The 27,647-nt window shown below is 42.8% G+C and overlaps 1 protein-coding gene across 1 annotated transcript in view; it reads left to right on the forward strand.

Annotated features, from left to right (window-relative positions):
- The first annotated feature begins 1,663 nt into the window (after window positions 1–1,663).
- TTN (titin) overlaps window positions 1,664–27,647 on the forward strand; it is a 291,856-nt gene continuing 265,872 nt past the window's right edge. The window contains exons 1-18 of the mRNA XM_081202301.1: window positions 1,664–1,873; window positions 5,029–5,132; window positions 10,379–10,582; window positions 12,222–12,509; window positions 13,745–13,836; window positions 13,929–14,176; window positions 16,595–16,934; window positions 17,357–17,500; window positions 18,033–18,152; window positions 20,486–20,626; window positions 21,572–21,718; window positions 22,166–22,303; window positions 23,759–24,040; window positions 24,163–24,288; window positions 25,555–25,833; window positions 26,162–26,230; window positions 26,867–27,125; window positions 27,575–27,635. Of these exons, the coding sequence (XP_081058427.1) occupies window positions 5,042–5,132; window positions 10,379–10,582; window positions 12,222–12,509; window positions 13,745–13,836; window positions 13,929–14,176; window positions 16,595–16,934; window positions 17,357–17,500; window positions 18,033–18,152; window positions 20,486–20,626; window positions 21,572–21,718; window positions 22,166–22,303; window positions 23,759–24,040; window positions 24,163–24,288; window positions 25,555–25,833; window positions 26,162–26,230; window positions 26,867–27,125; window positions 27,575–27,635 (3,029 nt within the window). The 5' untranslated portion in view covers window positions 1,664–1,873; window positions 5,029–5,041. The remainder of the gene's footprint in view (window positions 1,874–5,028; window positions 5,133–10,378; window positions 10,583–12,221; window positions 12,510–13,744; window positions 13,837–13,928; window positions 14,177–16,594; window positions 16,935–17,356; window positions 17,501–18,032; window positions 18,153–20,485; window positions 20,627–21,571; window positions 21,719–22,165; window positions 22,304–23,758; window positions 24,041–24,162; window positions 24,289–25,554; window positions 25,834–26,161; window positions 26,231–26,866; window positions 27,126–27,574; window positions 27,636–27,647) is intronic.

Here is a 27,647-nt window from a genome sequence, read left to right on the forward strand (position 1 = left end):
TTACTCAGAGTACACCAACTGAAATTAATGAACACCAATGAGCAGATTTTGGTGGGCCAAAGCAGGGTCAGCCCACCAATGAGGCCAAGTGAGGTGACTGCCTCGGATGGCAAGATCCACAGGTGCAGCAGATCCTGATGTCAATCTTTCTTCCCCTAGTGTTCCTGATGTAGATCTTCACTCATCTCTTCTTCCCTTGCAGGGAGGGGAGCACCATTTTGGGGTTCGCCTCAGGTGCCAAAATGTCTTGGGCCGGCCCTTATCCAGAAGGTTCCATGGGGAAGGCAAGATTGGCACCAAAACCCACCTCCTCTCCCCCATGGAAGCCTCACTGCATCCAAGGCCCTTCCATGAACAGAAGGGCACCACGGTTCACAGTCAACGTCTTATCTCTGCTTTCATTTTCTGCGAAGCGGGGAGGTGGACTGCAAAACACCACCCCTCTTGAACATTCTGCTGTTTGCAGCACAGTTTTTATTCCTCTTTGCTAGGTCCAACCTCTGATCTCTGATCAAGGATTATTTCCAATTTATATGAAATAAACAAATGCTTTTGTTTGCATCGGAACATGCTTCGTTTAAGTCATCCTAGAAGCAATGTGGGACACAGGTGGTGCTGTGGTCTAAACCACTGAGCCTCTTGGGCTTGCCGGTCAAAAAGTTGGCAGTTCGAATCTCCACGACGGGGTGAGCTCCCGTTGCTCTGACCCAGCTCCTGCCAACCTAGCAGTTCGAAAGCAGACCAGAGCAAGTAGATAAATAGGTACTGCTCCAGCGGGAAGGTAAGTGGTGTTTCCGTGTGCTGGTGACATGACCCAGAAAGCTGTCTGTGGACAAACGCCAGCTCCCTTGGCCTGAAAGCGAGATGAGCACCACACCCCATAGTTGCCTTTGACTGAACTTAACTGTCCAGGGGTCCTTTACCCTTTTTTTTTTTTTTTAGAAGCAATGCCTTAACTTCCTGAGATTCCTGCATTGCAGGGGGTTGGACTGGATGACCCTTGGGGTCCCTTCCAACTCTTCAATTCTATGATTCTATGAACTTTCTTCAGAAGTGCTAATCACTCTGACATGTAAAGGCTTTATTAAGTCAAAATAATATATTCTTCCAGTATAATAAGTCCACCTGGTATGCAACCAGCTTACTTATTTGACCTGGAGATAGACAGTTGAATTTGCCCTTTTTTTGTTCGCAAGGAGGCAAATGGATGGTTTGGCTGGACTGGGACTGGAAGAGCCCATTACTTAGTTGACTCTTGATCACAATTAGCTAATAACATCTCTATTAACACACACACACACACACACACACACACACACACACACACACACCCCTGACCCCATTACTTTACTCTCCCACTTTTTTTTAAAAAAAGATACCTAAGGCATGAACTCCTTAGTAGCATCGGATACAATCCCAGTTCCCCACACAACTATACTTTCTGGAAAAAAACCTGCTTGCTTGTTCCTCAGAATGGCCTCTCTTTCTAGTGCCAAAATTAGCATTGTCAATCAGGCAAACAGGTGGCCCATTGCATTAAGCGGACATACACCCCTTTTTGCTGGGGAGGCCAATCAGAAGTGGCGCCGAGGTGACAGAGGCAGACTTGTCAGCAGATCTGGGGTATAAAAAGCTAAACAACCATGTTAGCACTTCTGAGCAGTCGTGCATTCCCAGCCTCGCCTCGGGTGTAGGGATTGCAGGGAAAAGCAAAACTACACCGTCTCAGCCGTGTAGTTTTGTTTTTTTTCTGCTAGAGGCTCAACCATTCTCATGTTGGGATTGTTTAAAATCATACTCTGGATAAGGACGTCGTTTAAGGAACTTACGTTTGGGCGCAGCCCACCCAATTTAGGCACTCTTGTGCAATCAGGTGAGTGGCATGCCTGGGTTGACTGAGCTGTGTTTTGTATGTCAAGGAAAGCCCTGGTACAAAATGCATGTACCTAGGAGTGTCTAGTAGCTTGAATTAAGGGGGTGGGGGGTGGGGGAAAAGCATGAAGTCCTACATGATTCTTTTAAACCAGAATGCAGAAGTATAGATATCTTGGCAAATGAATTTTTAGGTCTTTGTAATAGTTGGCTAATATGTCTTTAAATGTGCTTGAGTGTGAAAAGCTATTTCATATATATATATATATATATATATATATATATATATATATATATATGCCTATTAAAATGTCTGGTTAACTTTTAATGCTTCCAGGGAGTGCTCAAGGTTATATTACTTGCAGATAAACGGAGATGCTCCCAGAATAGCTCTGATAAAATGCACATGGCATCGGCTAGTCGCTGATGACTTTTTAAGGGAATCAGCTGCTGGGGTATCCGTTACACTGCAGATCTGGACCACTTGCCTGCTGTCAGTCAAACCCGGGGGTGGTTATTTTTGGAATGTGACATTTCACAGGCATACTTTCGAAATACTAATGATACAAAAGTCATATAAGATTACCGTTTGGATAAACAGCAATTTTCCCCACTACATTAAGGTAGAGAAAAAAACACAAATTGGGGACTGAAACATCTATGCTATGGAATTAAGTCGCCTTAAGTAGTCTTTGCTTTCTTTCCTTTTAGCTCAGTTCTTTCTGCTTCAGGTAATGTGAGGAACCCAACTTGGAAAATGACATTGTAAAGTCACCTAAATATTCTCAATTTAAGACTTAGCGTTGCAGCCAATTCATGTAAAGGAATTCACTTGTTAGAAATCTGGAAGTTTTAACTATTTAAGAAGAAAGGGGGCCATATACACAAAAAGGCAGCATGTTCATATTGCTATTATGAAACTTTCTATTATTATCTCAGTGGAATTCTGCTGTCTTACAGGCATAGGAGTTTTTAAGATAGCTCAGAGAAATAGGCCTCCCATATGCCACTAGTAAAATCTCTGGTACCTCAGTTTGTAGTTTTGTGGGAATTCATTAAAGATATCAGAATACTGATCCTGCCTTTTTTATGACAAATCCAGCAGGCAAGTAAATACAGAGGGATATTATAGGTCCTGCATACTGAGTTGAATTATTACATGGCTATATGCTTTTTTTATGTGGTTTGCCAGAAAATGAGGACATTGTGTTTTACCAACAAATGTTTTAGGGGTGGGGTGGGGTCAGATTTTGCACCTTCCTGCAGTTGTTCAAACCATCAGTGTCAGTTATCTTATAGCCTAGCTCACATTTCACAGGGCTCCTCACTCTCTAACCTAGATTCAACTGTGCTGCTTGTATGTTTTACAAGTACATTTTTATTCTGCTTCCCCCCACCTCTCCCCACAGAGTTCATCTTTTGTATGAAAGGAAACTATCAAGCATTCTAAGGAGGTTCTTTTTAAACACTTCTAAATTTCCACATAGACTGAAGATTTCCAGTATACTTTAATGGTCACTCATTTAAAGGCACGTGGAATGGGGAAATGATACTAGCACTTTAGGGCAGTTTTGTGATTTTGAATAAAATCATTTCCTCCCACCCTCCACCCCTCCATTTTCACTTGCGTGTTGAGTCACAGTAGCCCCCCAATAATTCACACTTCACACATCAATTTTTGTTTAAGGTTTTTGGCATAATTTTGGCCACAACTTTATTCAAATACAAAAATGTGAGTGGTTGCTTAGGCACTGGTTCCGACTATCTGTCCTTGCCCTCAGGGACAGAGCTGGCCTTCCGGATACCAGCGGAAGCCAGCGTGGGAAACAAGTATTGGGTGAGAAATAAAGCTGGGCACCAGACCATTACTTCTCACCCTCATGTTCCTGTGGGGCTTGCACGGCCCAAGTCCGACTCCGGGGACAAGGACGAAAGAATGGCAAGCCCCTGGATTTCCTTTAACGGAATTCCCATTCGCATCATTTGGAGGGGTAGGCACTTACCCCTCCAAGCACCAATTTAACCAGTGCCTAACCGCCAACCTTACAAGTTGTGACGATTTGCTACGCAGTAGGCAAAAACCAAATGGCACCAGCCAATCAGCCAGATGGCAAAATTCCTACCGTGCCCCCGCACCAAGGCGAACGACACCATGACAGGCATAGCAAGGTCAAGCGATCAGCTTAAATAAAAAACCCCCCTATTAAAGGGAGGGAGGGCGGGTGATCCGATGCAAAACGGCCAAGAGGCCGTGCCAACGTCTGGCCCCTGTATATATAGACTCTGACCCCTCCTCCGAATTGGCAACAATCAAAACACCCCAGCAACCCAGTTTAACCATTTAAATGGTCGGGATTCAACTAAATTTGCCTAGTCACTGGAGGGTGGCCTGTTCCCAACCGCAACACGTGCTCTCTGCTAGGGAGAACACGCTTTCTGGTTTGAGAAGGGCTTAAGGCAGAGCTTTCCAAACGGTGAATCGCAACAGGTTTGTGTGTCGGCTGCAGCGTGTAGGTGTGTCGCGTGAACGCTCCCTGAGCTCATTCCGGAGCTGGAAAGGGGTTAGTTTAACCTCTGGTTTGCTAGTAAAGCCGGATTACTGTGTTGCAAAATGATGCATGTCTGAAAAGGGGGTCACCGACATGAAAAGTTAGGGAAGCTCTGGCTTAAGGAGTGCAGCAAATGTCAGATAATAAAGCAATAGCAGCATGAGATAGGAGGCTCTTAAGCAGCGTGCTTATTTCCATTTGGCAATTATGGACTGTCCTTCCTTGGAGGTTTTTAAGCAGAGGTTGGATGGCTGTCTGTCATGGATGCTTCAGCTGAGATTCCTGCATTGCAGGGGGTTGGACTAGATGACCCCCAGTGTCCCTTGCAACTCCATGATTCTATATGCAGCTCCCTTTAAGCCATTTGCAACCGGGTCACTGACTGTGCTAATCAGAGCTGTAGATAGTCGGGATAATTACAATGCATCAACCTCCATAAAATGCTGCTATTAGGGTGCGACTCAGTCAAGAATGTCATCAGCGGAAATCACTCCATAGGGAAGTGTAGGGCAAAGAGTTTCATGTCACCTGGTCGTGCTCTCTATGCTCAGGACTTCAAAAGGATCGACGTCTCACATACGCTTTTTATTTCCGTCTTTCTTTTCAGAGTGCCTTTAAAGATGTCAACCAAAGCGCCGACGTTCACGCAGCCGTTACAAAGCGTTGTGGCACTGGAGGGTAGTGCCGCAACCTTTGAGGCTCACATTAGTGGTAAGGCTTTTATCTCGTAGTCGTGGCTTCCCTTTTCTTTTGCTGGTTTCTCCAAACACCATGGTCAAGGGGAACAGGGTTTCTCCTATGTATCAGATCATCTAAGGGGGGTGGGGGGTGGGCATTCTTATACCCCCTCTGTTTCCACCCCACACTGGTCCCCTGCCTGCTTGCACCGGGGTGATGGCGGTGACTGACTGCACTAGTGGTGGCCCACTGAGGGAGGAGCAGATGAAGGGTTTGATTATTAGGATTATCATCATCATCAACATCAGGGTATTAGGTGTCTTCATGGGGGTTTAGCTCCCCCTATGGCGCAAAGGCATGAAACGTCAAAGGCAACGTTGGTTCTTCCTCCGCTGACGCCTCAGTTTGACACCACATGATTCCATAAGAACATCATGAGAGGCTGGTATATCAGGCCAAAGGCCCATCTAGTCTAGTATCCTGTTTTCACAGGGGCCAACCAGATGCCTGTGGAAAAACCCTCAGACAGGGCCCAAACACAAGAGTAGACCCACTTCCTGCAGCTTCCAGAAACTAATGTTCAGAAGCATTACTGCCTCCACCAATAGAGGCAGATACCAGTCCTCCTTGAGTATCCTTTTTTCCCTATCCCGAGGAAAACTTCAGCCCTAAGCTGAAATGGGGGAAATGGACTGCTTCAGGGAAGACTTTCCCTGTTAGCTGGTAGAGTGAGAAATATCGTTGTCAATGTACAGCAAGGCTTTAGTCTGCCCATTCACATTCCTGTGCGGACTACTTTGCATAATTTATTTACCATGCAAAGGTTTCTCACACACCATACATTTAAAGGACTCTTATACCTCTTTGACAGTCATTACTTCCACCCACGTGATCCTGGGAACAGTGGTTTGTTAAGGGGTGCTGAGAGGTGGGGGGTTTTTTGGGTGGGTGGTTTAATTCGACAGTATATACTATATACAGTCAAGGTGCACCATTGTGAAATACTTCAGTTAATTAAGTCCCTTCCTTCTCTGCGAGTTACAGTTTAGCAGATAAAGAACCAGTTCACATGGTAAACTGGTACTACATAGTAAATAATGTACCCCAAACCTGCCTAAAGAATGTTCTTTCAATCCTCCCTGCTTCCACTGGGAGGACACAAACCATGATCCTTGGCATATGGATACATCCAAGCCAGTGTTTGTGGTTTGTTTCTCATTCTGAGAAAGTGCAGTTGGTTAGCCAAAAGCAAATTTTAGCAAGAGATCATGGTTTACTAGAGTGAAAACTTAGAATAGCAGAGGTGAAAGGGAGTCAAACCATGATCTCTGGTTTGGATGTAATGGTAAGCCAAGGTTCATGGTTTGTTGCCTCTGCACAGTAGCAAGGGAGAATGAAGCACAAAGAGGAAGGCACAATCATGATAAATATCTATGGGTAACAAGCCATGGCAGTGGGCCGATCTGGAGGAGAGAATAATTGGAGTCTTGATGCTCTGCATCTTTACTCAGAGTGGCTGTCCAGGAAAAGCGACTTGCTGACTAGAGTGGGTGGTGGTGATGCAGCTGCCACAGGCTGAAATTGCTGGCAATGGGATGAATCGGCAGTAAGCTGGTTTTAGAAAGTAGAAGGGGAGCCCCGCTGGATCACACCAAAGGCTGGAGTTCCATGACTGAATCCCTTAAATCTTCCACGAAGTCATGCTCCAAAGTGGCCCAAATTCATCCAAGTCTCTGTCCACAAAGCCAGATTTCATGATGGCAGGTCCTGTTTTAGATGTGCTGCAAGCATTGCCAGGCCAAATGAGATCATGGTGCAGCTTATAGCAGCCCACATGTTTTAAAGTTAAGAGCCATATTACTGGAACTGAACACGATGTGGAAATACCCCATGACTCAGAATACATACCTTAGGAAGATCATAGGCCACACATTGGGCATAGGCAACATAATATATATTTATTCCTGTGCATGGCCATGATACATGAGCCACAGTATAATAGCAGAACCAGCCTAAGATACATGAGCAGCCTTGCCAGGACTCGGTTCTGTGCTGCTGGAAGTTTCCCCCCTTGGCCCCTCCTGCAAAGTCCTATCTGTGTGGCTTCATTTCCCTGTATGCCCCCATCCTTGCTTACTCTAATTCTTTCTTCTGAGCTAGAAACCATATATTTTGCACTGTGAGCCAGGGCAAGGCAGGCAATCCTTCCTGGGACCATTGATCTGTGTATTCGCCTGTGGGAATCTATATTGCCTAACACTTACTTGAAAGTAAATTCTGTTGCCTTTATATCCAAAGGCTAAGCTTGAAGTGTTGGTGGCGACAGTCTCATGAGTTTAAACATGGAACTGCCTTGATCTCTCACACACAAAAGGAAAGGGGCATTTTTAACAAAAGGGGCATAGAGGAATGCTTACCTCTCTGCAGCCCCTCTGCCCAAACCCCTTTTCTCTCTGCTGAGGTCCCTTCTAGTATCAGAACTCAGCCGTGGTGGGTATGGCGATCTCTTGGTCACAGAAGCTGCACTCAGTGCTAGATTTATACACAAACTCACTTTAGCTGCAGTTTATGGCCTCTGGTTATAAGGGGCCTCTATATACAAAAAGAAGTGGGTGGGATTCAGCTAAACTGTTGCATGCATGGAACCATGTTCCCTATTCTTTCCCGGCAATCCCCAAATCAGCAATGAAAGGTTAGGAGGAAGTCCCATTGTGCAAGTCGATCCTGTTCCTCAAAGCACATTGCCCACTTAGTACCATATCCCACCAATTCTGCTTTTTAAATGTAAAGGCATTTCATATACAACAAACAGGCCTATTGCAAGATACGTTCTAGTTAAATTGTTAGTTTTCAGTTGCATTCTCGCCTATTCACCAGTGTATATGCATGCAGCGGCGTAGCGTGAGTTGTCAGCACCCGGGGCAACGCAAGTAATTTGCGCCCCCTAACCCGGGGCAAGGCACGTAATTTGCGCCCCCCCTAACCCCTAACCTGCGAGTTGCTGCTGGCGCTGCCGCCCAAACGACGCCGCTTGCCCGGAGGAGGAGGGGGGCAGAGAGGCGAGGAAAATGCAACGGCCCAGCAGCTGCAGCAGCAGCGGCGGAGGCGGGGCTGTGAGGAGGGGCTGCCTGGCGCGTCCTCCGCGGCGAGCGCTGAGAGCCGCTGCCTGCCGGGCGCCTTCAGCCCGGACGCGCGCACAGCTCGTCGGTTCCGCGAGACATGCGGCTCTGCTATAGCCTGCGCCCGAGGCTCTTCGGCGACTCCGGAGGCAGCGAGCACGCCCCCCCCCAGATGTTGCGCCCGGTGCGGCCTGCCCCCCTGGCACCCCCCACGCTACGCCACTGTATGCATGCACAGATATTTATGATTTCCCCATTCCCCATCTTATGATGTTCCCCATTCCCCATCTTATGGGTTAAGATTCCTTTTATCCCTCAAATTTATTCCATCTGCCACATTCACTGGACTGCTTAGTATGTCAATGAGACCAGAGCATGGTGGCACAGGCTGGGAGTATTTTCCTAGGCTCTCTGTATCACAGGGAGAGCTAGTTTTCTGAAACCGTTTCTCTTTTGCTTGTGTCTCCAATCCAATCCTTTGCACAAAGTAATCTTATTGTTAACACTAACTCACATTGCAAGGTGTTGTAAATCCCTCCTTCCCCAAAGCCGCTCATCAATTTGGACAGGGCTGACAGTGATTCAGGATTTGGGTTTCTAATGCACTAAAATCTGTGAGCAATTTTTATCTCTTGAAATCTGAGCTCCTAAATCACCAAAGAAGGATAACTTTGCACTTGCAATTCTTTCCCTCTTATCAATAACCAGGCATTTAAAATTTAGTCTTTCTCTACCTATGATAATGCAAAATCGGACTACATATCTATATTTACAGGTCAAATATTAAAGTTAGGTTGTAAACTGTATATTAATGTCAGCAAATCGGGGCTTTCCCCCCAAATTATCGCAAAATACAATCTTTCAGACTACAACATAAAACTGTTACTTTATTTATATTATACATCACATTTCTAAGTGATCATAGCACTTTTACATGCATCCACTCAGTAAGTCTTGCAAAAATTATGTGATGTAGGGCCAGCACAAAACATTTTACCGCCTGAGGCAAAGGACAAAATGGTGACCCATCTCCACACCATCCCATATATAGAAGCCAATTGTGCTGGCCAGCTGAATCTTACTTCAGTACTGTTAGCAGGATAGGGACTCTAACCCTCCGCTGCCCCTGAGGACAGCAGCTTATACAGCAGGACAGGCCATATAACACATGTATAGTTTATGTCCTCCAACAACGGAGAATGGTTGATGGTGCTCAGAAGGTTTCCTTACTCTGGCTAACAATAGGGCTGGCCTTAGCCAGAACAAGTACCCCTTCATTACAGGTGGGAAGCTAAAGTTGACTGTTGCTTCCTTAAGATTACCTAGTATGTTCACAGAGAGCCTGAGAATTGAAACAGGGACTTCAAGTGTTCTAATTTTACCTCCTATGTTGCTGGATATGGAATTCCCTTATAATACAACCACTTTATAGGGTATAGTGCAAATGTGCAAATAATTTCAACTCCTTCAGTTTTCTTGAGCTATCCCTTTTTAAAAAAAAGATTAAGCAATGCAAGTTAAATTCTACTTGTCACCTAGGAAATTTACCTTCTCATTGTTTGCATCTCAGCTATTCTTTCAGTTGAAAATTTAGATGGAAATATTGAGAGTTTATTATTATTAAATATTAGAAGGTAGAAAAGAAGATTGCCAGATGGCTCCTACTGCATAGACAGCAGAAATGAATACTGACATGTTCTGGCAATCAAGGGCACGGCCAGCGTTGGTTTTCTCAAAATGCAATACCCTTCAAATCACATTCTTCTTGACTAATCAGGATCTGAGGCCCTATGTCATTTGAAAACTGCATGGGCGACAATCAGAGAGAGCCAGTGTGGTGTAGTGGTTAAGAGCGGTAGTCTTGTAATCTGGGGAACTGGGTTCGCGTCTCTGCTCCTCCACATGCAGCTGCTGGGTGACCTTGGGTTAGTCACACTTCTTTGAAGTCTCTCAGCCTCACTCACCTCACAGAGTGTTTGTTGTGGGGGAGAAAGGAGAATGTTAGCCGCTTTGAGACTCCTTAAAGGGAGTGAAAGGCGGGATATCAAATCCAAAACTCTTTCTTCTTCTTCTTCAGTGATATTTTGTGACCTTTGCCACAGCCACAATGGCAACCTTATTAACAACACTAACGCTTTAACTGTCTTTCTCCTGCTAAAGGTTCCCCAGTTCCTGAGGTGAGCTGGTATCGGGATGGTCAGGTTATTTCTGCTGCAACTCTGCCCGGTGTGCAGATCTCATATAGCGATGGCCGCGCTAAACTTGTGATCTCCGCCGTGACAGCCGCTAACAGTGGAAGATACACCCTACAAGCCACCAATGGATCTGGACAAGCAACTAGTACCGCTGAACTACTTGTAACAGGTATGTTGCAATTAGGGGAATATCAACAGTTGGCACTTTCCTTCTGACACCTGCCAACCCAGTGAAATGACCCACAAATACTACTTTTTAGAAGCATGAAATTAAGAAAGGCGCAAGAGATCAACACCGTTAAGCAAGCTGCTTCATCTCCTTCCCCACTTCTAAATCCTACTCTGTATTCAAAGACTACGTCATTATAAGATTATTCATATTTAGTTTACCCCTTAATCTTAAATACTTTTGCTTGGAAGTAAGGACCAGTCAACTATAGGATACATGAGGCCTGCACATGATGTCCCCAAGATGCACATGTAAATCAGTAATAATAATAATAATAATAATAATTTATTATTTATACCCCCGCCCATCTGGCTGGGTCCCCCCCAGCCACTTTGGGCGGCTTCCAACAAAGGTTAAAAATACATTAAAGCATCAGTCATTAAAAACTTCCCTAAACAGGGCTGCCTTCAGATGTCTTCTAAATGTCAGATAGTTATTTATCTCTTTGATATCTGATGGGAGGGCGTTCCACAGGGTGGGCGCCACCACCGAGAAGGCCCTCTGCCTGGTTCCCTGTAACCTCACTTCCCTCAGTGAGGGAACCACCAGAAGGCCCTCAGAGCTGGACCTCAGGGTCCGGGCAGAACAATGGCAGTGGAGACGCTCCTTGAGGTATAGTGGGCCGAGGCAACAGATTTGTGTTCACTGGACCCCCCATGAACCTTTTCCCTTGAAAAGGATATAATTATCCAAAGAATCAAGCATTTGTGCCCATACAACGTATTACTTTATGTATATTTATGTGTGTTGTTCAGCACATATACACAGAATTTCCAAAAGGCAAAGTACAGGTGTTTCAGGAGACAAATATCCTTATAGCCTGAGAATGTAAAGTCTCTTGGTACATGTTTTGATCCTGCCTAATAATTTGTGAATTCAATTTTCTTGCCGCAAAGGTATATGAAAGATAAAATCTGGGATTCCTTTACTTGAACAATTATTGATAATCTTTAGGTAAAGGGTAAAGGGACCCCTGACAATTGGTCTAGTCGTGACCAACTCTGGGGTTGCAGCGCTCATCTTGCTTTATTGGCCGAGAGAGCTGGTGTACAGCTTCTGGGTCATGTGGCCAGCATGACTAAGCCGCTTCTGGCGAACCAGAGCAGGACACGGAAACACTGTTTACCTTCCCGCCGGAGTGGTACCTATTTATCTACTTGCACTTTGACATGCTTTCGAACCGCTAGGTTGGCAGGAGCAGGGACCAAGCAACGGGACCTCACCCCCTTGCGGGGATTCAAATTGCCGACCTTCTGATCAGCAAGTCCTAGGCTCTGTGGTTTAACCTACAGCGCCACCCACGTCCCTTGATAATCTTTAATACATAGTTAATATTTTAACACATTGATGGGTGAACTCTGGCCCTGCAAATGGTATTGGACTTCTAACTCCCATCAGTCGCAGCTAGTGTGGCCAATGGTCAAGAATGATGTGACTTGTAGCCTGGTAATGTCTGAAAGACCACAGGTTGACCACTCCTGTTTTAACATAATTTTAATACAATCGATTAAAATGACCAGGGACTGATCTTTTTTGTTCCCCTCTTATCTGAGCATGCTTCTTGTTCTTTAAACCACAGCTGAAACAGCGCCACCCAACTTTTCACAACGACTACAGAGCACAACAGCAAGACAAGGAAGTCAAGTTCGACTTGACGTGAGAGTGACTGGAATCCCTACACCTGTGGTGAAGTTCTATCGGGATGGAGCAGAAATTCAAAGCTCCCCTGATTTCCAAATTTTACACGAAGGAGACCTCTACAGTTTAATAATTGCAGAAGCTTACCCCGAAGACTCCGGCACCTATTCAGTAAATGCCACAAATAGCGTGGGACGAGCAACTTCAACAGCCGAACTTCTGGTTCAAGGTAATAATAGATCAGAAGTGTGTCAGCCACACACACACACACAAAACCCCCCACATACCTACTGTATCATCATGGCAGTGCCTACACGGCTATTACTGTTCCGTCAACAGATCCATCAACATCGTGTCTCTCAAGCATTTGTAACTGGGTTGTAAAAAAATTCGCTCCAGACTGAAACTTATCCTAAATACCTCAGCGTGAGAGAAAGTATTTCTTCACCCTCCTACCCCTCAATCATCAACATAACTGTTTGCAGTTCTTCCCCTTTTTGTATGCAAAAATAATAATTAGGCATCACTTACGTATGTGTTAGGCAAAAGGTTTATCTTTGTCATTGAATCCATTTCTCCTATAATTTTTTGAAAGTTGTTTTGCTATAAAAACCCAGCAAAGCATGGTTTGATTTCTTATCTTCAGGGCTTGTCCTGTTGTGTATTGTCGCTTCATAATGACTCACTTGGAAATATGCTTACAGGCACTCCAGTGGGTAAATGAAGGTCTATGGCAGTTTCTTCTCTTTCTCCTCCTCTTCCTCCTCCTCCTTCCTCCTCCTTCCTCCTCTAGTTTGTGTGTAGCATCATTGCTGTTGGATCAGGATGTGGAATTATGCATATATCACATGAGATTCCCCATCAGGCTAGGGATACATGAGTAGGAGCTTGTTCCCATGTGCACATTGGTCCCAGCTGAACTGGGGGAGCTCTGCACAGTGCCCAACGAATGCATCCCATCAGCAAAAGGATTTATACGTATACAACAGGACTCCCCCCCCCACTTCCTCTAGGTGCAGGTATATCCTTAGTTATACAGGTTAGATTCAAGCAAGCGCATGAAACTTGGTGAAACTGAGCCAAATATTTGGAAGCCACCAAATAATACATTCACACAGAACATATTTCTATGTTTCAGTCATTTTGTTTTTCTAGGCTTTATATGACATGCTGCCATGGTTCTGAAACATCAATGTCTTCATTATTATGCATCACACAGTTAGCCTAATTACATAGTTGTACAAAAAGACTAATCTTATATCAACAGTTCCTCCATTAATTGTCTAGATGCCCAAGAAAAACAGATGGCAGGATTTTGGGGGTTTTTTGTGGTGTTTTTTACTGGTGGTGTTTATATGTGAACATAAAAAATGGGAACAACAGATTTTATTCTCCCCCCCCAAAAAAAAACAACAATTAATGCTTATATTGCAATTTAAGAGTTTGGTTTCCCTTTCTTATTAGGTGAGGAAGAGGCTGTTCCCGCTAAAAAGACAAAGACAATTGTTTCGACTGCTCAGATTACACAAGCTACAAGACAAACTAGAGTTGAAAAGGTTTGTATTTTGGCAGGCGGGTTTACTGGAAGTTTTCAGGATGCCTGTGTTTATTGCTGCAGATTCTCCTGACTGTTTATTTGTATTTGCAGAAAATAGAAGCCCACTTTGACGCCAGAACACTTGCAACTGCTGAGATGGTTATAGAAGCGAGTGCCACTGGGCAACAGCTGCCACACAAGGCTCCTCCGCGGATGCCACCGCGGCCTACCTCTAAATCACCAACTCCGCCAATAATTGCTGCCAAAGTACAGATGGCACGACAGCAGTCGCCATCTCCGGTTAGACAGTCGCCATCTCCTGTAAGACATGTCAGAGCTCCAACACCATCTCCAGTCAGGTAAACCACTCTAACGCCTATGCTAAGTTCTCTTTCTCCCCAACCTCCCTCTGGCAACTTTAATACAATTTGGAATGAGATACACAGAAAATGCTATGGCCTGGAAGCCAATGGTTTGGATAGGTGCATTTGGTTCCATGCCCTTTTTGTTGGGTGGGAATCCTTAGCAAGGCACACATGCCTTGCGTGTTTCTGTTTCTGTTGTTTAGCAAGAGGGGTAAAATATACCAGACAATGAGGTACATCCTCACTTGGAACTTAGGGACTCTTCTCTGCACATGGGTAAGATTTCACCTCAGAATGCCCACTAAGCCACTTTGATCTATGGCACTGAAACCCACAATGGCTCCCAGTATGTTTCCAGGCACAATTCAAAGTGTTGGTGCTGACCTGTAAAGCCCTAAACGGCCTCGGCCCAGTATACCTGAAGGAGCGTCTCCACCCCCATCGTTCAGCCTGGACTCTGAGGTCCATCTCCAAGGGCCTTCTGGTGGTTCCCTCACTGTGATATGTGAGGTTACAGGGAACCAGGCAGAGGGTCTTCTCTGTTGAACTCCCTCCCATCCGATGTCAAGGAAATAAACAACTATCTGACTTTTAAAAGACATCTGTTGAGGGAAATTTTTAATGTTTGATATTTCATCGTGTTTTTTATATACTGTTGGGAGCCACCCATAGTGGCTGGGGGAAACCCAGCCAGATGGGTAGGGTATTAATAATAATAATGATAATAATGATGATAATAATGATAATGATGATGATGATAATAATAATAATAATAATAATAATAATAATAATAATAATAATAATAGTAATAATAACAATTATTATTATTATTATTATTATTATTATTATTATTATTATTATTATTTATTTGCAAATGCCACATAATGGTTAGTCCACACTTGCAAGAATTCATCTCTCAGTGTAGCAGCTCCTACTCTCTGTATCTCCCTTGCTCACTGGCATTAGGCAATTGCCTTCACTGTATTCTTTCCAGCACCTCTAAAAACATATCTCTCTAGGCAAGCCTACTCAGACACGTAAAACTGGCATGTATCTCAATCTGCAGGTTTAGTCTATGGTGCGATTATATTCATATTTTGATTTAAAACAAACAAAAACCTTGTTTTAAACTTCAGTTATTATTGGCAGTTTTCATGTACGTTCTATAGCCTTTGTAAACGGTTTGGAGATTTTTTTAGACAATCAAGCAGCCTGCAAATTTTGTTAAAGAAAAGTTAAATAAATATATATTGTGTGTGTGTGTGTGTGTGTGTGTGTGTGTGTGATAGCCACGATTTGGGGGGGGGGGGGACAATTGCTTACTTCATAGATAACCTACCTCTGAGAAGATATATAAATACAACATTGATGCAACAGTGTCCCCTGCAGGACACAGTTCTGCTTTTTATTTTCCTCTGAATAAGTCGATTTTACAAATAAGTATTGAGCCCATACTGCTGTTATTCAGAGTCTGATCAGATGTTAATAAAATCTGTAGATATATAGAATACTAGTTCTAGATTTAATTACTAAATTAAATCCATTGATTTCATTTAGTCTACTTCAGGTTTGACTTAGGGTGGATCTACACACAGGAAGAAACCCCGCTATAAATAAGTCACAAATTAAATCATTGTAACGAAGGGGGGGGGGACGCCATGTAAAATCGCATAGAAAAGTTTTGTGCTGTACATCACAATTTGGTGTTGCATATTTAAAACGCATTCAAAACGCTGTTTTGTTTTTTTGTTTTTGTTTTACTAATGTAGTTGAATCCTCGGTGGGACACCACTTAAGATATATAAACTGAAATAATTTCTTATTCTTGCACAACTCCAGCCTACTTACCCCACTTTCTTTTTTGCTGGTGCTGAATAATCAATATGCTTTCCCCCTGAATTTTCATGGCACCGGTTTAATTTACACTCCAAGTACTGAACATATTCTGCTGATTTCTGTTAGCACTCAACACTATCAGTTCATATACAACACACCGAGTGTGGAAGCCTGTGCAATCAGGTCAGGATGTTTTAACTCGACTTTGCAAATAAGCCTACAAATGATCCTAGCCCACAAAAGTGCTTACTAGCTTGCTCAGAGCTAGCAGAATGCTTCCCTTCTTTGGCAGCCTCCTTGGCTTCTGTACTAGGTACTGAGGAAAGACACAGTGATACATACCTGCTTTAATGTCTTACTGGAAGCCACACAGAGTGGCTGGGCAACCCAGTCAGATGGGCAGCATGCAAATGAAATAATAATAATAGTAATAATAATAATAATTCCAGTTTATTGACTCCCTTGCATGCAGTTCCTTCTGGCCCACGACCACCAAGCAAGTGCTTAAATACTAGGCTGCCCTATTGTTGCTTTTGTTTTTCGTGGCATCAGCAATGTGCTCTGCTTATCCCACAGGTCCGTGTCTCCTGCTGGGGTTGGGAGGCTCTCAGTCTCTACCTCGCCCATCAGACCTGTGAAATCCCCAATCTTGGTGCGTAAAGCGCAGGCAGCGGCAGCAGAGGGTTCTGAGGTCCTTCCTCCTTGGAAGCAGGAAGGCTACGTGGCCACGTCTGAAACGAGAACGAGAGACACCAGAATAACGACAAGTACGACCCAGATGAAGACTGAAGAGAGATGGGAGGGGAGATATGGTGTCCAGGAACAGATCACTGTCAGTGGCACAGCTGCAGCGGCGGCTGCTATCGGAGTTGGTGCTGCTGCCAGTACGGCTGCGGCTGCAGCAGCGGCAGCAGAGGTAAGGCCTTTCTTCAGAAACATTTTGAAAGACCACAGCTCATTGGCTCCGTCTTGTGAGGTGTTGACAGTGAATTTGGCCTGTTCACGTAGAATTACGAGAAAGCTGTGCACCAGTCCCTGCTTATATGGCTATTTAGGCAGTGGAATCATAATGTCTAAATAGAATTAAGTCCGGGATGGCCCTCTTGATGTTGTTCGGCCCGCAACTCCCACAAGGCCCAGCCAACATGGCGGATGGTGGGAGTTGGAGTCCAACAGCTTTTGGAGGGACCAAGGATTCCCATCCCTGGACTGAGTAGTAAGTCCATCTGCTTGCCTTGTGCTCAGACCATGTTGTTATGTTGTTGTTGCTGCTGTTGTTGTTTTATGCCTATGGGGGGAAAGATATGTCTTTTCATGTGACTCATTTGGGTCCCACAGGGCATTGAGAAAACAGCAGCTGTTGCTACAGTAGTTGCTGCTGTAGACATGGCCAGAGTGAGAGAACCTCATCCAAGCACTGTAGAACAGACTGCTAAAAGGACAGCAATGGCTGCAGTACACATTCAACCTGTCCAGGAGCAGGTAGAAGCACAATAAAACAGCATTCTCTCTCTCTATATATATGTATCTATAACATCCTCTCCTTGCCATTCACACAACCACCGCATGAATCAGCAAACAATTAACACAATACTAGCAAGCATTCCAGATAAGCATGTATTAATGGTAAAGAAAAACATCTGAATATAAACCATTGGGATCAACTAATATAAATGCACCAATCCATTTTATATTAATGGCAGGAACCAGCTAACAGTTTTTAAACCATTTTATACTGTACAGATGTCCCAGGACTGATTTTAATAACCCCAGTAAACAATGATTCAACAAGACAGTTTGGGTTAATCTAACATTAATTTTATCATACTGACCAAGGTGTTCCTAATATTTAACTTATCTTCCCACCCCCTGGCCTGAGCTTGAAATAACTTTTCCCCAAGCATATACTCCTCCAGTTGTCATGATGTTTGTGATTTATTTATTTTTCAAAGTGTCTGTTTGCTGAAAATAAATGTTAAGGCTTGGTTTTCTTTGTTTCTACCACAACGATCAGATTAAAAAGGAAGCTACCATAGTTGTTACTACTGGTAAAGCCAGAGAACAAGAGGTTATATCAAGAACTAGAGAAGGAGTTGCTACTAAACAAGAACAAATACACATCACTCATGAAAAGGTGAATAGTACCTATTTTACCCGTGGGAAGGTCACTTGTTGTCACTTTTGTTTCATTTGCAAGCTGTATACCTCGTGATCAGTGATAAGCCATGCATCCATTTTCCTTTTGTCTTGTTTGCTAGGATTTGGAAGAGCTTCATAATCATAGCTGTCAAGGTTTTCCCTTTTTTAAGGGGAATCCTATTCGGAATAAGGGAATTTCCCTTAAAAAAAGGGAAACCTTGACAGCTATGCTCATAAGAGAGTGTGTGTGCTTATTGTGACATCACTCTTCCAAACCCTAATCCATTGATTTGTCACTGCTAGCATTCATACAAGTCATTCTTGGTTGTGGCTGATCTATATATATGTATGTGTCTAGACTAGAGAGGGCTGGTTATGCCCAGGAGCTTTATTGGTTTGAGAGCAAAGCAACGATGAGCGTCTAACACAGAAAATGCTCTAAAGTTTGGTCTTATGTTAAAGATGTTGGGCAGAATTCAAAGAATCATGACATTAGCTATGTGAGCCCAGAACAGCTGTAATCCCCCCCCCCGCTATTTTCTTGATCGGTAACTGCTCTCCTTGCTGCACATGGGGAACTGCTTTTAAAAATAAGGGAAGTTTTCAAAGAAAAAAAAAGATGTCAGAAATTTCACTGGGCTATCATAATCCCCTCACCGTGAAACTAAGCAGTGATATCCAGTTGTGGCATGCAACAGCCATTCCACTAGTGAACTCCTTGATTTTAGCACACACAACAGCCAAATCCAGTGGGTGCCTTGCACTTACATAGGATGTTGCACAACTGCTATTGTTTTGTTTCATGTCAGTTAACTATTGTGTACTGCCTCTGGCACAACCACTTACCAAACAACATCAACTCTCAAACTTCAGGCACTAATGCTACACTGGATCCCACCTGAGGCGTCCTTGTTGTGCAGGCCAATATTTCCTGATTCTTCATCATATGACTGAAAGTTTTAAGCTTAAAAATATGTATCCCTGCTGTCTTTTCTGAGAGGTAGTTCTGGGATGCCCACTCCCCCCACCCTTCTCTGTGAGTCATGTTACACGATGCTACACCATTCCTCCATTCATTGTGAAGTGTTCTGTAACATCGTAGAGCTTGCTGTCACATGATTTCTATGTGAGCATCTGATAATTTCATGCCGGATTTCCCATTTACTTACAGCACTTTAAATCAGGACCATGGAGAGAGGTTAAGGTGGAAGGGAAACAGGAGCATGGACTCCTCTTTAAAGACGAGTACCTCCTGAAGTTCTTGCTCATGTGAATATTATGCACTCTGTCAAATTCCATTGCCCCTCAGTTCACCACAGAAGAACAGACAACTTCCTGTATTGAGACAGAGAAGAAGATGCTCTTGTTGCTTTTCAGAACACAATAGAATTCTCCTTGTGAGGATTGTTCCATTATAAAAGAATATGCAATCAGTACAACAGTAATACATGCCCTCAGGAAAAAAATATGTCTATAGATGTTTCCCTTTCTTCACATAAAACCCTTTGTTTATGGGAATGCAGCCTAAATGTTAAAATGCTCTTGTTTCTCTAGAGGTAAAGATGTAGTGTCACTCCAGTGAAAAGCAAACACATGACCCCAAATGGGGGCTGCTGAGAAACAAAGAGGGAAGATACAGCATGTTTAGTGGGAAATCTGAAGTAACACCTTCCTCAATCTTTTTTTTTTTTTAAGGGCCAGCAGGCCCCTCCATAAAACAAACAAACACCTGAATGAGTATTTAGTATACTCAGTATCTGTGGGGTGCTGGATGCTAGCTGAGGAGAAGGGAAATAGAATGGAGTTTTTTGGGAGAGCTGACTGCTGGGACACACAACAGGAACACTCTTTTTGGGATGTGAGGATACACTGCAGCTGTTTGTGGAGGGTCTCTTTGTTATTCAGACTCCTAATCTCACTAACTCCCCATCAGTTTTCTCACATGGTAATAGTTTACACCATGAGTTTCCCCCCAAATAAATTATTCTCTGGAGAATCATTATATCAGTCTGCAGTGTGTTTAGGATGGCATCTATAGGATTTAATACTTCCCACAATTATTCAAGCATAGAATGTGTAGCTGTTCCAGTTCTAGCTTGCTGGCCACAAGGGAGTATAGAGTTAAGCATACTGATTTCCATAAACTTAAGTGCACTTAGTTCTGTCTAGGATTATGGCCACTGGGGCTTATCTCCTTGTTCCTGGATAAAGTGGTGTGATTTATTGCTGAGATTTGGTATAACTTAAACTCTTTCTTTCTTTCTTTCTTTCTTTCTTTCTTTCTTTCTTTCTTTCTTTCTTTCTTTCTTTCTTTCCATAAAAAAACAGATAAAAAAGGAACCAGTGAAAGTTCCTGTGCCCAAGGTAATAATTGCCGCCGACACTGTTAAGGCGCAAGAACAGATTTCGCGAACCAGAGAAGAAATTTCAACCGCAAGAGAACAAATTCACATCACTCATCATGAAAAGGTGAATACAGCTTTTAAAAATGTGCTGTTAACCCATCTACCTCTTGGTTGCAAACCTTATTCTTTGCCAGTTACTCTTAAGTTCCCTTTCTTTATGAGTGGTATTATGATGCAACAATAGAAGCTTTGATGATTTCAAGAGGAATCCTTCATATTTAGAGGTTGTAAGATTATAAACTGTTTGTTTTTTTCTTACCAGGATGCTCATAAATCTTGCTAGATAATTATTGACATTTTACAAGTTGATTTTTGTTGCAGACACCAAGCAGGGGGGGAAAAACCAACCCAAACATTTGTCAGCAATCACAGTTTTCCAAGTGAAACTCAGGAAATATTATGCCCAGTTCAAAATGTTTCATTGGTTTCCATGTTGTAATTGGACCTTATTTTTCTAATGTGAAGGTCAATGTCTCAAAATAACGGCCTACTGTGCTGGCCTAACAAACCAACCACGAATTATGAAAATCTCAAAAATCACATTTGGCAACTTAGTTCGGCTTGCAAGTCCAACAAATATTAGACTGTTTCCACAAATGGTTCCACATGGATATCAAGCATGATGCAGTTACAGAAAGTCTGCTTGTGATGAGAAATGTACCTTTTGGATCTTTGAAAGCAAACTCCTTGTACTCTCACTGATTGCTGGAATTTTAAGAAAAGGCCATTTTAAGTAATCAGCAAAAGGAGTTTCGTTACTTAAATAATAAATTGGTTGCCTCTTTCCCAATTTAGACTCTACTGAATCCAATAGATCCACAAAGGATTAAGACGGGACTGTGTGCAGCCCTTACATAGCACTAATTCTAGGGTCTGCATAGAAATTCTTTCTTTTCTTTTCTTTTCGGTCCATATGCTTTGCCTTGCTTTCCCCTGATGTCCAGTTAATATTTTTGCAACACCATATCATATATAATCACACCTCTCTTTTTACGGAAAAAAAAATTAGATGAGGAAAGAAGTTGTGAAGCCCGTGAAACCTTCTGTACCTAAGGTTGTAATTACAACTGATAAACCCAAAGTGCCCACTACAGTAGTTAAAACCACAGAGGGGATGGCTGCCAAACAAGAACAAGCCCACCTTATCCAAGAAAAGGTGAATAGACCTGCTGGGTGATGTCATTCTCACATCCCATCCTCATATTGACATTATCATATGCCTTCAATAAATGTACTAACTTTTTTTTAATACCCTGCTGGCGCTGGGTCCCTTAAGAGAAATGGAAAGTGGGGCGCTGTTTTTTGTTCATTACAGTATGCCCTAATATTTTCACAGCTTCCCTGTGATAACATTTCAGGCTTTAAAAAATTCATATACTAAATGGTGTTTTAATTTTCTTATGTTTAACCAGCCATCCGGTTAAATAACCAAGCGCCGGTATTTATTCAGAACAGGACCTGGGCCATTCTGCAAGGCACGAAGCGCTTAATCCTGTTAACCTTTCCCTGCCCGCGCATTCCAGTGTCATCTCTCATTCTGGCACCTTTTATTTTCGAGGCGTTAACGTGACTTAAACTTCTTTTCTTGCCATATAACGACCAGATAAGAAAGGAAGCCGAAAAAACTGTCGTAGCTCCGAAAATCATTGCTGTTGACAAACGCAGGGAGCAAGAGACAATATCGAGAGCTAGAGAAGAAGCTGCTGTCAAACGAGAACAGATACATCTAGTTCACGAACAGGTGAATAGAGCTCTCAAAAATGTGAAACGCACCAATCAAAGTTCTTTTTAGACTCTGCAACATCCGCACTTGTGACATTGTTCCAGAGTATGGCAGATATCCCCCCCCGAAACAGATAGCTTTTCCAAAGTACAGTTATTTCACATGTACAGTGGTGCCTCACAAGACGAAATTAATTCGTTCCGCGAGTTTTGTCGTCTTGCGATTTTTTCCGTCTTGCGATTTTTTTCGTCTTGCGAAGCACGGTGTCGGGAAAGTTTTGGAAAAGCTTCAAAAATCACCAAAGTCTTTAAAAACCTCAAAAAAGGCTACCACACCGTGTTCTATGAGTTGCTCCTTGAAGTCAAGTCGCAACTGTATTAACGGTGTTAAGAAAAAGGAAACAAACTTGCAAGACGTTTCCGTCTTGCGAAGCAAGCCCATAGGGAAAATCGTCTTGCGAAGCAACTCAAAAAACCAAAAACCCTTTCGTCTAGCGAGTTTTTTTGTCTTGCAAGGCATTCGTCTTGCGAGGTACCACTGTATATTTTTTGTTACTTGTGTTTATATCTAGATGAAACAGAATGCTGATAAAATAGTCACAACTTACTTTCCAAATCCTTTTGTCGTTAGGTTTGAGGTTCCAAAATAACTTGCTTAAATGAATGATCTAGATCTACCAACCCACAAGATAATAATACAATGCATTTTTAAACAAATAAGTAACAGTTTAATGAAGTGGGATTTGTGATGCACTTTATTTTAAAGTATGGAGAGGCTCAGGCAAACAAACAATAATTTAGCCAAGAGCCCATGCAAAAGACCAAACTGCCCTGAACCTAAAGCTCTGAGCCAATTCACCTGTAGGAGAATTTTAGCATTCATGAGGAGCAGATATGTAATAAAATGGTCCCGTGTAACCATCCAATATCTTTTTGAAATATGTGTTGCAAACTTATCTGAAAAGCTAGTGTGTTTGTACTTACATGTTTTTGTCTGTAAATCTTCATTTGCATTGAACTTTATACATATGGGTTTCAGAAAATGCTATTCTTTCTGTATGCATATGTACATATACACAAGTATTCAATCGGAGCAGACCTCCAGAGGGAAGTAAATGCTCACATCGGTCTTCAAATACAGTATTTGAACATTTCATGTGAGACATACTGTATTTGTGCATTTATCTGTCTGCATAGTGTGCAGTGCAATCTTCTATCCTCCATATCCAGATACATGTATTTCAAATGGACTTTTCAATTTGTATTCAAGGAAAAGGAGCTCCAGAATACACGGGGGGGGGGGGCATAATGTATACATATGATAGTAGCAGGGAATGTGTGAAAACATAAACATGGAATACAGAAGCACCTGGATTATGGACAGCCAGTTAAGCCTGCATGTATGTCTTCTATGCTAGCCATTCTGTGTCAGTAACCTAGATATGTGCCGGTGTTCTGTAAATGTTACCTTTAGATTGGTGTTGGCAAAAGAGCTGAAGCTGTAGCCACAGTTGTTCACGCAGTTGACCAAGCACGCACTAGAGAACCAAGAGAGGCAGATTATGCGGAAGAAGCTTATTCTGAACAGGCAGCTTTGGAACGTGGATACAAAGAACAAACTTCAGCAAGACGCGTTGTTGAGTTGCCTCCAGAACATCATGTGGTCACCAGAGTAATGAAAACCGAGGAGGTTCATGTTCCTCCTGAGAGGCACATAACAGCTGCTGAAAAAATGGGGATGTCTGTCTCAACACAGGTTAGGCTCCCGTTTATAACCACGCGGCCATTCCGATGGCTGCTGGAAAATATTTGTTTCTGTTTCGTCCGCTCGGTATGTGCCATGCTATGCTCAACAAAACGTTTTGTCGGTTAATGTAGATTAAAAGGACTGCAGAAACGTCCGTCGAAAAATCAATCCATGTGGAACACACACGTCCCCGCACAGCAAGCCCTCATTTTACAGTTTCAAAAATTTCTGTTCCTAAACCAGATCACACTTATGAGGTAAGGGGAGCAGGAGGAGGAGGAGTAAGGGTGTGTCCAGGCAAACAGCCATATCACCTGAAACAAGCACGATGTGTGCTTCTGTATGCAGGTCCGAGTTCAAAGTGGCCGATACGCAAGGGGAATGAGGAAGTTTGTTTGTGGATCTTGCCCATAAATCATTCCTTGTCTCCTCCCAATCTAATAGGAAAACACCTCTGGGAAAGATGTGTCATTCTTTAATATTTTATTAGGATGTTCTCTCTTAAAATACTGCAGATCTACCTGCATAAGCAATCTGTAAAATCACCAGAGAAACTCCATATTCTGAATTATTATTTCATAATCATACTAGCTATTGTCCAGAAAGGGACAATAATGTGGGAGAAGGAAATCAATCCTGAATAAAATGCTATGTGCCTGGCATACACCTTTCTTCTCAAGAAGAGTAGAGAATTCTCTCTAAATGTTCGCCCCATGCATTAATCGAATAATTCCTAAAATGAGACCATTTATTCTTTCTTCCTCAGTGGTTCTGCTGCATACTAAATCAGTTTAGGAATTAACTTGCTACACCTACATAATCCATACTATATCATACGTCTCCACTAGTACTTTATGCTTTTGCAGTACTTTAACCTTCCTCTTTTTCCACTTCTAGTTGACATTTTAATTGTCTCCTTTACAGGCCTCATCATCTAACGATCCCAGCTAATTCATTTTTAGAATTCAGATTTGTGTTATCTCTTCGTCTTTACATTACAAATGCACCCTTTTTTTTAAGCCTCAAGTACATGTAAATTAGGCAAAAATGATTGGAATTTACTGTAACGTTGTTTCCAAATAAAATACAGATAGGTACTGGATACCTAATGTAACAATCTGGGCATTTTAACTGAAAGGGAATTAGCAGCCTTCCTTTGTATGTTTGAAAATTTACCATGATATCATGGGCAATATCATTTGAATTTCTGTCAAACAAGCCTAGAAGTCACATGACTTCTATGAGACTTCTGGCTGCTTAATAGCAAATCTGGAATGATTTTAATTTGAATAATGCCAAAATATTAAAACATGATTTTTCATTATTTCAAAAATTATAACGGCTAATTATTGGTAGACAAAAAAAAAATTGATTACTTCTTATCTTTCTAAAACTGCCCATTACAATAAAAAGTATTTTCTTCTTTCTTTCTCTCTTTTTACATGTATTTGCTTGGCTAATTCATTGTGCACCTTTGCAGAAAAGTAGCCAAGTGGTAACTCTTCTTCTCTTGGGTTGGTTAGGTTTCAATAGCAGGATCTGCTATAGCTACTCTGCAAAAGGAGTTGTCAGCAACTTCTGTTCCAAAGATCACCAAACCTGTGAGGCCTCCTCTTGCAAAGTCACCCGAACCCAGAATGCTGCCAGAGAAAGTAGCCTCCCCGCAGTTTCCTTTTGTAGAGACAGCTGACACCTATCAGAAGCGCTATGGTGCTGAAATGAAGAGAGAAATAGGTGTGAGCATGACAGGTGGCCTGATGCAACGGGAACGCGTTGAATTAATGCAAGAAGACGAACCAGAGGTTTGTCACTAAGGTCACCCCCAACCATCTTGATTTGCATCTGGAGTAACCCGATGTGTTTACAACTCTCCTCCATTACCAGCCTCTTCCCCACCCCCCTTGACAATATCTTTCCCCTACTGACCTTTGTGTACCATGTGTTGGTGGTTGTTGTTTTTTTTTTTGTCTTGCACCATTCATCCCTAAAGAACCTAACATCACTTTGTCACAGCAAGCAGCGGAGAAGGACGGGCGAGGATCCATTGTCCTACTTCCACTCTCATGCATGATGCCCTTGACTTCCTCAGCCTTGCGTGTCCTGTATTAACTTGGCTTTATATATCCCTAGGTGATTGAAGCTCCTAGAGTTCCAGCGGTACCAGTAGAAGTTCCCGCCACACCTCCATCCATAGTAACAGTAAGTGACTGATGCTCAGCACTTTCCCGACTGTAATCTGCTGTGTTATTTTCCTTCCTTCCCTCCCACATTCAAAATACGATGAAGCTCTGGTGCCATCTAGTGTATGTAGTCAGTTGGATGAAAAGCAAGATCAATCCGTAGATGTTTTGCAGCTAGTCATATGTTGGGTGGCTTCCAACATATAGAAAAGCATAAATAAACATTTTAAAAACCCTTCCCTATACAGGGCTGCCTTCAGATGTCTTCTAAAGTTTGTAGAGTTACTTATCTCTTTGGCTTGGGGGTCGCATAACTCCATATCTTTCAACACTTCTCCGATGAAATTAGGGATGTCCCAAGGAAAAGCAGGACATTTGGAGATCAAATATGAAATTGTTGCATGCAAGGGGTTCCCCCCATTCAGTTCAATGGAGGGAGCAGACTCAAAGCACAGAAGAATGCATATATGGCTTTGTTCCCTTGGCTGAAATGGCTTGTTCAGTTTCTATGCGGTGATCTTAGTGGGAGCATCAATTTAAACCCAAGTTTGGTCATTTTAAAGCAAAGGGCTATTTCCCAGCACGTCTTAAAAACACCATTCATTGTGAGCAGGGAAATTATATGAATTTGAGTGTGTGTGTCTGTGTTATCTAGGTCTTGAAAAATGTGACTGTCATGGAGGGAGAGTCTGTCACTCTGGAATGTCGCATCTCTGCATATCCAGCACCAACCATTTCGTGGTACAGAGAAGACTATCGCATCGAGAGTTCCATAGATTTTCAGATTACCTTTGAGGCAGGAGTCGCTCGCCTTGTGATTCGAGAAGCTTTTGCAGAAGACAGCGGAAGATTTACTTGCACTGCTACCAACGAGGCAGGAAGTGTAAGCACTTCATGCCACCTGACCGTACAAGGCAAGTACAGAAAAATAACAGAGGGGAGGCTTTATTTACAATAGCTGACAGGTGGGCACTGCCCCCTTAATGAGGATGTTTTCTGGGTTTCTTAAGTAGATGGCTGAGTAAACTATGCAGTGTGGTTCTAAGCACAGTTAATTAACAAAGAAGGGTCTAAAACCATGATTTTGTCCTGGTTTGATTTAACTAACTGTGGTTTAGGGAAAACAACAGTTTCCTATACTTAGATGTAACAGGAAATGATGGTTTGTGGGAAACAATGACTGGAAGAAGGGGAGCATGTAAACCTGAGGCTTATGCCTACCTGGCCTCATAATGCTAAACCATAGTTTAGCATTTCATCTAAATTAGGTCACAAAGTTCCTCATTATCTGACCTCCTCAGAAGTGCCAATTCCCCATCGTGGAAAGTATACTGACATCAGTATTATTATTATTTTATAATAGTCTCAGAAGAGTTTGAGAGCAAGGAAGCTGTTTCTGCGAAAGTGATCACAGAAGAAAAACGGTAATGATTTTT

The sequence above is a fragment of the Podarcis bocagei genome (genome assembly GCF_964188305.1).
Source record: "Podarcis bocagei genome assembly, chromosome: 1".
Classification (NCBI taxonomy): Eukaryota; Metazoa; Chordata; class Lepidosauria; order Squamata; family Lacertidae; genus Podarcis; species Podarcis bocagei.